The sequence below is a fragment of the Mauremys mutica genome, chromosome 2 (assembly GCF_020497125.1).
Source record: "Mauremys mutica isolate MM-2020 ecotype Southern chromosome 2, ASM2049712v1, whole genome shotgun sequence".
NCBI classification, from domain to species: Eukaryota; Metazoa; Chordata; order Testudines; family Geoemydidae; genus Mauremys; species Mauremys mutica.
The window spans coordinates 179547870-179559427 of NC_059073.1; the positions used below are offsets into that span (position 1 = coordinate 179547870).

Below are 11558 nucleotides of genomic sequence, written 5' to 3' on the forward strand. Positions count from 1 at the left end.
AAATAGCCTAATGCTCAGCCCCAGGCTTGCACGGAGTTTCCTGTGCACCGCCCTCTCCTTCCTTCAGGGCATGCTGGGAACTACAGTTGCCAGGAATCCTCTAGCTCCCTCCCCGCAGCAGTGTCTTCTATGTGTGAGCTCGGTTCTGCTGGGTTCAGCAGTCCCTAGTGGCAGCTAGCAGCACTGTATCCCATTTCTGTGGGGGAAAGAAATTTCTGCAAAATTCTGCATTGCACAGTGGCACAGAATTACCCCAGGAATACCACGGGTAACCTACAGATGAGATATTAGTCAAATGCCACATTTATACTTGTTCTCATTGTGTAAAAGGAAAAAAGTCCTTGCTGACACTTCTGTTAATTCCTTGCAGTGACAGAAGTCTCAAAGGAAGAGGAATCTTTGCAGCTTTGAGTGAGACTAGCTTCATCATAAACAAGTTGCATGATGTTCTTAGTTTAGTAAATATTTTATTGAGCTAAGGTATAATTAACAGCAGTTTTCCTTTAAACAGTCTTTTAGCATTTCTATTATAAGGCAGTTTTAGGAGTTTGCAACTATAAAATAAATTAAACTTCAGTTTGAAATTTGGCAAAAAACAGTAATTTAGCCTTAAGCAAAATATATTTGTTTTTTTAAAAATGTTTTATAGAGAAACAAACAGATTCTGCTGCTAAGCAATAGAATTTCAAAAGTGTTCACTGGCTTTGATTTTTTTAAGATTTTGTAATGGAAAAATTATCTAACAGGTCAGCTGCCAAAAAAACATAGGTAGAACCACTAATGGCTACTGGATAGATTATCTACTTTAAAAAAAATAAAAACCAAAAGTACCATAAAATATTCCATTATAAACACAGCCAGTAAGGGATATTGCCACATCTAGAATATTCAAGAATTCACAAACAACTTCATACAGTCCAAAATACAAACAGAATTCTCATAATAAACTATACTCCATAACAACTGAGATTTAATACATATGAGTCATCAGCATTTAATTTCCTAAAAAGTTTCTATTTGGCCCTGTTGGCATCCAACATATAAATCAAACTGGAAAGTCATTTCATTTTGGTCTCTCCTACGGCTTTTATTCTATGTTTGTATAGCACCTATCGCAGAGGGGTCTTGGTCTATGACTAGGGCCCCTAGATACAACAGTAATACAAATATTCAGCAACAGCCATTTACCAAGGAAAGTGTCCTTTTCCAAAACAAGGCCAGTCTGTATGAGCCTCATATAATGGGAGAGTTTGATAGGTAGGAAATTACTCCTTGAAGTAGGAAAAGGAAATAAGGCTTACCCCCCTGGACTGTATATCAAGTAAACAGACAGACAGGTCTAAAGGAATGTTGCCTCCTCTGTAATATTTCACTCTATTTATACACCCAGCAGTGTATTAAATCATTTCTCTGTGTTTACAGTCCTGTCAGACATTTTTCAATCTCCGTGAATGTGCTCCAAGCCATTTTGAACGTTTCAAAACCAAGAGATAGTCCATCAAATGTTTTATTAAATTCTAAAAATGTACCTACTATACTCCCTCTATCCATTAATTTGGTAATTCTATAAAAAGAATACCATCAACAGGTTTGTCTACCACAATTTGTTCTTTATAAGTCTAATCTGTTTTCTGTTCATGGGTCAATTATGCTATAAATATCTGAAGAGGTTCTCTCTCAATGCTATCCATTATATTACTAAGGACTGAAGTTACACTTCCAATTTGACATTACATTCACAACTTCACATGAAACTAAGTCAGGATTGTAAACCTTCAACACTAATAAGGGAATATGAATGTTACAGTTTAATATAATGCTATAGCTGCAATCATCTGGCAGAGAGACCCCATCCATGCGTGAAGCAGCATATGAAGAGAAATCCTCTGCTAAAAAGTGAGTGTGGAGGAGGAGAATGCACAAGGAAATCCTTTTAGGGTATAAAGATCTACAGCAAAATTATTTGAACTCATATTAGTATAGCCTTGTAAATCTCCAATTACTTTCCCTAGGTAAGTGGGTAAATTGGGCATGCAAGTAGAAACTGACCCTTTAAGTGCTTGGACTGCTGCTCTGCCAGTGGCTCTCTTAAGAGACACTAAATACTTGCAAGCAGCTCCATTCTTCCCAGGAACTCTGGACTCATATTACAACCTCATATATATCAAGGAGTGGGGGAAAAGATGGATTGATGGATTTGTGGAGCCATTAGGACAGAAGCCCGCTACTTTATGAAGCACATTGGTATGGTCCCAGTTCCAAACCCAATGTGCAGTAGGGGGAAGACAACCAGTAGGCCTGTTCTAGACCCCCCCCCCACACACCAACTTTCCCCACAGGTGCACACATCTTCTTCCTAGACTCCTCTTTGACAAGCCACCGCATGTTGTCTTTTCTTCTGGCCCCCCTCCTCCTCTTCCAATTTCAGGGATCTGTTCTTGCTCCAACTTTTTTCCCCAATATATTTACAAAGGACTTGCTTCCAATATCTTAAGTATGCAGAGGACACCTGCCTTGTTTCAAGAGATATACACTTCAAGAAAACTGAGGACAACCTAAATTAAGACATGGAAGCCATCATTGGCTATTGCAAGAAGTGGAGATTTAAGCCCAGTGTGTCAATGACAGTATCATCAAGCTTCCTTCTCAACCACACTAATGAACTCAACATCTTCTTGTATGGAGAATGACTGGCACATGACTAAGTCAGTACATCTCAGAGTAATTCTAACTCACACACTTACCTAACAAAGACCACCTAATCAAGGAAGCTCAGAAGATAAAAAGCAGAAATGGTCTCCTAAATAAGCTTGTGGGCTCAACTTGGGGATCTAATGAGTGAACATGGCACAGCCTGGCACTAATTCTCTGTTACTCAGCTGGAGAATACAGTGCTCTTGTACGGCTAAACTCTTCCCACACAAAGCTAGTTGTTGTACAACTGAATCACACAATGAGCATAACAACAAGAGAGACGAACACACACCAAGTGATACCAGTCCTCTTTAATATCCTGTCTCCTAACATCAAGCCTTATATTATAGAAAAGAACCTACTTGACAAAATTCAGAAGGTACCACAACTACCACTTTTCAAAGATATATGGGAAGCCCCTCACCACTGACTCATCAGCAGAAGACCTATCCATTTACTATGTTCCCAACCATCTCTACAGCAGACACTGCCACTCTGTGACAAGCAGAATGGGAATGAGCTACTTCCTCTTAAGAAACTCCCTCCTCATAACTCAGCTGATAAGCAACTGCCTCCCTTCGAGCTGCCATGCTATTTCTGTTGCAAGCTCAACCACTTCAGATAAGAGTGGGTGAGGTATGAGCCAAATGACCACACCTGGGAGACTGAAACATCCCTCAGTGCAGCAGCAGTGTGGAGGATGTTGCACACCTACTAAATGGCTGCTCATCTCGTGCGGGTCTACCAGGATGACTTTCCAGAATCTACACTGCTGACTCCAAGGCTACTGAATGGCTACAACATGTGATGCCAACCTAAGCCCTTTTGACATTTTTCTCCCCCCCCCACTTATACATCTCTGTTTTATCTCCTTACTTCATATTTTGAACATCTTTACTGTACCACTTGTGCATTTGCTAATAAAAATAATAAAATAATCAATCATTAAAATAATAAAATTTACCAAAAATATTAGCTTGAAATTCTAACAATTTCAAAAAGAGTTATGTCAAGGAATCTCAAAGTTTGTTTTATTAGTCTTGAGTTAGTATTAGTACTTTTTAAGGCTGGTTTGGTTTTTTTGAAATTGGGTGATTAATTTTAGGGATAATCACTACAAACATTTAACCTCTGACTCTAAAAGGTCCTTCAATAGACGTCATGCAGACTTTTCAATTATACCTCATAGATTTCCTAATTTCCTAAACTTTACCATACTCAATTCTAGTACACAATACTAGGGTATCCTGTGAACAATTCTTTAGAATCATGAATTCAGATAGCCCACAGTCACAGGTACCAATATTTCACTTTACTCTCGATCAGGTCTCCTCTAGGTGTAAGAAACGGGTTCACGATGTCAACTTCAGATCATAAGATTGTCTTATGTAACTTATTAACAATTTTGAGCATTATGTCCAGCTGATATCTGGATAGTTAAAATTCCCCATGAAAACTATATCCCATTTCAAAGAGCTCAATAATTGGGCTAGAATGATTTTGTAGTTCTTCAGTCTAGGAGATCTGTGGTAGATGCCCACTATCATTTCCAATCTCTCTAATTCTTTGGACCCTATTCACACAATTTCATCATTACACCATTTATTGTCTCATTCTCCGACATCTTTGATAAGGACTATCTATACAGATATTCAGATTATGAAAATCATCCTTCCATGTTAAGTTTATATCAACTAAAATCAGGGGTTCTCAAACTCCTTAAAAATTGTGGCCCACATCCGAAAAGAGAGATCATCTTATGGCTCATTCCACACCAATTCCTAAACAGATAATATTTTAGAGAAACTACATCAGTTATTAGGAAAGAACTGTATATAGTGTACTTTTGGCTTTCAGTGCAATTTAGCAAGTAGAAACAAAGAAAAGAGTTAACACCATGGACATGGTCTGCTGCACTGTGGACTAACTGAAATTTTTAAAATGCTAGTCCGGGGCTCAGCAACCTTTGAGAAGTGGTGTGCCAAGTCTTCATTAATTTAAGGTTTTGCGTGCCAGTAAAATATTTTACATTTACAGGAGCCGGCAGACAGAACCCCCGACCGGCAGTGCAGGCGGCAGATGGAAACCCAGACCGGCAGTGGGCTGAGCTGCTCACCCCGTTGCTGGTCTGAGGTTCCATCCGCCAGCCCCTGCCAAGCAGGATCCCAGCCACCAGCCCCACTCAGCCCACTGCTGGCCCAGGGTTCCGTCGATTCAGGCCGGCAGCAGACTGAGTGGGCTGGCAGCTGGGACCCCGGCTGGCAGGGGCCGGCGGACAGAACCCCAGACTGGCAGCATGCGCAGCAGATGGAACCCCAGACTGGCAGCTGCTCAGCCCGCTGCCGGTCTGGGGTTTGGTTCGCCATCACTGCCAGGTGGGCTCCCAACCGCCAGCCCTGCTCAGCCTGCTGCCGGCCTCAGGTTCCGTTCAGGCAGGCAGCAGGCTGAGCAGGCCAGCAGCCAGGACCCCAGCTGGCAGCAAAGTGCCACTAAAAATCAGCTCATGTGCCACCTTTGGCATGCGTGCTGCAGGTTGCCGACCCCTGTGCTAAACGTTCTTCATTGCAAGGCCCGCGAGCCAGTGGCGGCTCCTATCGACCCTAGAGTGTGGCTCCCTAAGTTCCCTCTGAGCTGCATGGCAGGCTATAAATAGCTGCGCAGCAGCTCTAAAGGGCCACGCAGCAGGGACCTGGAGACGAGAGGTAGGAGGTGGGTGGGAACTGGGGAGGGCAGCAAGTTGGGGCTTGCAGGACTACTGTGGGCCTCTCCCACAGCCCTGGAGCTCCCTGCTGCCGCCAGGGGGGAGAGAGGGCCCCTTCCCCTGGAGCTATCTCTGCCGGCAGGGAGAGGGCTGGGAGGAGTCCTCTGGCCCCAGCCCTGGGGCAGCCCTCCTGCATCCCAAACTCCTTATCCCCAGTCTCCCTCCAGAGCCCACGCCCCAGCCAGAGCCCTCACCCCACCCTGCATCCCAACCCTCTGCTCCAGCCCTGAGCCCCCTCCTGCACCCTGAACCCACCCCACAGCCCTCACTCCCGCATCCCAACCCTCTGCCTCAGCCCTGAGCCCCCTCCCACACTGCAAACCCCTTATCCCCAGCTCTACTGTAGAGCCCTCACCCCTGCACCCCACCCTCCGCCCTACCCTGGGCCACCTCTCACACTCCGAACCCCTCGGCCCCACCCTATGTGGCTCTCGCATTTAAGATTTTTTACCAAAGTGGCCCCTACTTCAAAAATAGTGAAGAGCACCATGCTAGAGTGTTCATACTTGAAGAGTTGCAATAATCCCACTTGGAGATCTTGAAGGCCAGAATCACAGTGATCAGCCCTGAATCCCACTTGTGAGGGGGACTGGGAAACTGGCAGGGAGTAACTGTGTTTGCAAATGGTTCTTTGCTTGATTCTTGAGTAATTAATGGAAAACATCATATTGGGCAGTAGTTTCCAAGATCTGCTGGTCTAGAAATAGCCAATTCTAAAAAACCGAATCTATGGCATACATTACAACTATATGTCACTCTCACTCTTCCTGATGATTCCCATTCAAGTGCTTGCTTTCTTGACGGTGGACTGGATATTGCTAGCCTCAGTATAAGGCATTCTCTTTGGCAGAACTGCCTAATGCAGGGTTACTTTCACCTTCCTCTCTAGCAGCTGGTATGGCTACTATTAAAGGTGCAATTTCTGGATTAGATGAATCACTGATAGAATTGCCATACTGGTTTATACTTTTCCTAACTGCAATTGAAGCTCTTGCATATTTTTCTCCCTAATGGAAAAACGTTGACACTTCATACACATGTAGCTCTCATGATAATGTGTAAATAGGTAACACACATTCCACATGAAATTCCTGGGATCTTCCAGGAGCCCTTTTTTGTATCATGTTTTGATTTTCATTTCAAGATAACTGGCCTCTTGTTGGATTTGTCACCACCTTAACTCACCTATTAGCATTCTCCTGATTACTGCTAGGTTAACATTAAAAAAAGAAGTCTCTGTGCCATCCCTCAGTTCACCAGTTAGCACCTTAACTCCCACTCAGAACAAATTCCATTTGTTTGGACATACTGTCTTATTCTGCAGCTAAATGCCCTCAGCTGGACACTCATTTATTTACATTGTAGCTTTTCAGACAAATAGTAACCTCTAGATTGATCAGTTTTTAGAACTTATTTAAAAAGAGACAGTAAAAATAATAGCTTTCAGATAAATAAAAGACTTTGAAATAATGTCAAAGTATTAATTTAATGATGTCAGTTCAAGTTTAACACACAATGGCATTCCTATGACCGCAGAAGACAAAAATGACATAACAAATCAAACACTAAGGATCTAATGTCTGCAGACTACGTATTTTGACATCAGTATAAATAAAAATAAAAATAAAAAAAATTGGTGGCTCACATGAAAATCAAATTAATCTCTGAACATATATGGACTACCAAAAATCAATGGTGGACAAATTGTCTTTTGGTAGCACATGATGTTATCAAATTAACTGTGCACTCAAATTAGATTTGGAGCTAAACTCTGCATTTTTTCTTAACAGCAGGAAAATTCCACTCAAACAGGAAGCTCAGGGAATCAATTTCTACAAAAATTTCTCTCTCTAAAAAAAAATTAGTCCTTAAGACTTCAAAGATAGCTCCCAATATAAGCCAAATAAAAGTCAATTGAATGTTGTCTTCTTGAGTCTACAAATCAGGTTACCACTCCTCTGCTGTTCTTCATGATTTTCCCAAGCAGCTTGAAATTAGCAAGATTCTGGTCAGTTTCACTCATCTATTTAGAACTCTACAGGCAATGTGAAACTTATCAGAATAACCTAAATTCCACATTGCTGCTTTGTCAAGTAATAACAAAGATAGGGATTATGCCCCACAAAAGATCTGGGGGAAATACAAAAGATTTAGCCCACTAAAGAAGGTCTTAGATTCAGCTGGTACCAGCACCTCCTTCATGCTGCCTTCTCCTTCTGCAGAATGCCATTGCCTTTGAGAAGGAGTGTGATCAGAAGGACTATACACAACTTTACAAGGAGTCTCTCCCTGAGTCTGGATGAGATATGGTTTGGCAGTTTAGGGAACTGAGTATGCCCTCCAGACCCTAGAGGTCTCAGAATAGTCTTCAGGAAATTAGACCAACCAGGGTCCCTGTGTGGAAAATGGTTAAATGCCTGATAAACTACACGCTGCCTTATAGATTTTAAGATACACACTACAGAGAAAACATTTGTTCTAAATAAATAAAATTTTGCTTTAAGGAAACTGTTTGGCCACTGTACCACTGTCATTGCCCCAGAGGGTAACAGAATGTCGAAATCTGAGCTTAACTCAAACCTTAAGGTTGATACTCAGGGGAGTAAAACTCAATAAAGACAAATGCAAAGTGCTCCAATTAGGAAGAAACAATCAATTTCACACATACAGAATGGGAAGAAACTGCCTAGGAAGGAGTACAGCAGAAAGGGATCTAGGGGTTATAGTGGACCACAAGCTAAATATGAGTCAACAGTGTGATGCTGTTGCAAAAAAAGCAAACATGATTCTGGGATGCATTAACAGGTGTGTTGTGAGCAAGACACAAGAAGTCGTTCTTCCGCTCTACTCTGCACTGGTTAGGCCCCAACTGGAATACTGTGTCCGGTTCTGGGCACCGCATTTCAAGAAAGATGTGGAGAAATTGGAGAGGGTCCAGAGAAGAGCAACAAGAACGATTAAAGGTCTTGAGAACATGACCTATGAAGGAAGGCTGAAAGAATTGGGTTTGTTTAGTTTGGAAAAGAGAAGACTGAGAGGGGACATGATAGCAGTTTTCAGGTACCTAAAAGGGTGTCATAAGGAGAAGGGAGAAAACTTGTTCATCTTAGCCTCTAAGGATAGAACAAGAAGCAATGGGCTTAAACTGCAGCAAGGGAGGTTTAGGTTGGACATTAGGAAAAAGTTCCTAACTGTCAGGGTGATTAAACACTGGAATAAATTGCCTAGGGAGGTTGCAGAATCTCCATCTCTGGAGATATTTAAGAGTAGGTTAGATAAATGTCTATCAGGGATGCTCTAGACAGTATTTGGTCCTGCCATGAGGGCAGGGGACTGGACTCAATGACCTCTCGAGGTCCCTTCCAGCCCTACAATCTATGAGCACCCAGTCTGAGAGCAGAAGAATGTGATTCTATCCTAAGAGAGAAGTGATGGCCAGAGGCCTGAGATATAAGGGGCTGGCCTCAGAGAGACCAAGAGAAGTCAGAAGCGCAGTTTGTCCAGGGACTGTAACAAACACCACCACTTTTTTTCTGCCTCCAGTCATGAAGGAGCCAAACCCAAACTGCCTAGCAAAGCCCAGTGGGGATTTTAACACCCCTCCCCCCAAAGGAAAGCCAAGCAGGGCATATGAGCTTCACCAATGCCAAGTCAAGCCCATTCAGACTCTACTGAAACAGAGAACATGCATGACCATATTTTGACCATTATACAATCTACTGTGAGTGGTGTCTCAAAGGACAGAGCTTATTGAGTGAAGCTTGTAAAAAAATACATCACTTTCTTTTTTCCCCCAAAATCTGACCCCTACCTAGATTCATTGAGAGTCAGTACTCTTGAAAAACTTATTGCACCCTCCCCATTGCCAGAAGCTAGGGATAGCTGAGGACCTGGACTTCTAGCCAGAGCATTTCCTGCTCATGAAGATCACTTGCACACCTCCCACCTCCCAACATTTAGTATTGACCAATATAGCTACTGGATGTAGTGCTTTGACTAAAAGTTGTCTGGTAAATTTTTCAAACCCTGGCTTAATGAGCTAGCAAAGACCTTGAGCACTAGACAAATGATTAGCAAGGTCTCAAGAAAATGAAAGGATTGGAATAGTTTAGAGAACTATCAAGTCTAGCCTAGACCTAAACCTTAAGTCAACCTAGCTACATCACTGAGGACTAGGATAAATTTCACTCCTTGAGCACCATAGTTAGGTCAACCTAACCACTAGTATAGATGCAGCTAGGTTGACAGAAGAGTTCTTCCATCAACCCAACTACCACCTCTCAGAGAGGTGGATTAACTACATCAACAGAAAAACCCCTTCTGTGGATGAAGGAAGCTTCTACACTACAGCTGTGCTGCTTTAGCATCTGTAGCGTTACTGTCTCATTAAGAAAACTAGGTCTTCAAAGAAGCTGATTGACAAGTTATTTCAAGTTGCCAAGTTATGTGACTTCATAATTGTAGGTAGAAATAAAAATAGTCTTCTGAAATGCAAAGAAGGGAATAAAAGATTTTTGACTAGCAATTATTAAAAATGTGTATAAATGAAGTCAATAAAATGAAGCATCTTGTCACCCATTTGTATATTTTGCATTTTCAAAATGTCAAAGTATAATAGTGGCTCAATACTAAAGCCCGGAGGATAGGTCCTTAGATCGTTACTCTCCCTTCAGTCTCAACGTTCTGCTGAGACCTGGCTTAGCACAGTGCAAGAAAACTCTAGAGAAAAACATGAACAAAACAAAACAAAACAAAGGATGCATGAACAGAGCAAGTCTCTGAGCCTGGTTCAACTGATTCTGGCTTGCCGGGCTAAAAACAACAGTGTAGATGTTCAGGCTCTGGGACGGCAGTAGAGTCTCAGAGCCTGGGGTCCAGCCCACTGCTATTTCTAGCCCTACAGTATGAACCCAAGGGCCTCAGTCAGTTGACCTGGGCTCTGCACGCTGCCACCGGGTCTTTTACTGCAGTGTAGACGTACCCTGAAAGACCCAAACAAATCCACGCTGGGATCCGAGTGTCAAGCTGGGTTTTCCCCCCATTCTCATGGATCACCACCACCAATAAAGCGTTTCTATTACTACCGTCTCCCACCGCACCAGCGCAGCCCGGGGCGGGGGAGCGCGGAGTTCAGCGAAGGGGCCCGTGGCTGCGCAGGGAGGACACGGACCCAGCTCCAGCCAAGAGCGCCGGAGACGTGTTTTGCTCACGCCAGGGGCTGTCAGCGCGGGGGCCGGGCCGGGCCGGACCCGACTGGCCGCTCCCCGCTCTGGGGCCCGCTGGGCTCGGGATGTCGCAGAGCCGCCACCGCCCGCCTCGGCGGCATCGGCGCGGGGGGGTCGGGGAGTCACCCCGCTGGGACCCAGCCCCGCCCGGCCGGCCGGCCCCTGCGCCATGTTGTTGAAAGGAGCCGACGGGGACCCGCGGAGCCGCCTCCCCGGCCCGTTACTCACCCGCCGCCCCCGGCAGCAGCGGCAGCAGCGTCGCGGCCGCCAGCGCGAGGAAGGCCCAGGGCTGCGGAGGGGCCGTTAGCTCCATGGCGCCGCCCGCTCGCGCCGAGATTGAGCCTCGCGCCCCCCCCCGCCGCAACACAGAGAGACCCGAGCCCCTCCGCCCCTGCCGCCGCTTCTCCCCCATTGGCTGCGGCGGCCCCGTCAGTCCCGCCCCCTTCCCTTTAAAGAAAGAACCAGTCGCCCCGAGACAGCTCAGGGCAGGCGCCGTTATTCCGCCCTGGGGCCGCTGCCCACCTGGTCGCTGTCAGTGCTGCTCCCGGCTAACAGCAGGCGCTCAATGGAGCCGTCCCTTCATCTCACCTTAACCTGGCCCAGTTAGCAGCTACACGTGTACCCAGCAAAAGAAACATCGGTGCTGCTGCTCTACCCCTGGCATGGACTGGTTGCCATCATATAGAGGGGTTTACACTTTGGTTCAGTGTCTCTCAGCCCCCCCCCCCCCCCCACACACACAAATTGTTCCAGCGCGCTTAAAAAGAAATAAGTTATAAGTCGTGCTGAAACTGACTCCCTCTTTTGGGACAGAGAACGAGAGGTATTAAGGAAAGTGAAATCATCTACAATTAGGGGTGCTTGAAGTGGTCATCTCC

At 44.7% G+C, this 11558-nt stretch overlaps 1 protein-coding gene across 1 annotated transcript in view; it reads right to left on the reverse strand.

Annotated features, from left to right (window-relative positions):
* RECK (reversion inducing cysteine rich protein with kazal motifs) overlaps positions 1-11031 on the reverse strand; it is a 127038-nt gene extending 116007 nt beyond the window's left edge. The window contains exon 1 of the mRNA XM_045003569.1: positions 10909-11031. Within this exon, the coding sequence (XP_044859504.1) occupies positions 10909-10993 (85 nt within the window). The 5' untranslated portion in view covers positions 10994-11031. The remainder of the gene's footprint in view (positions 1-10908) is intronic.
* Positions 11032-11558: the final 527 nt, after the last annotated feature.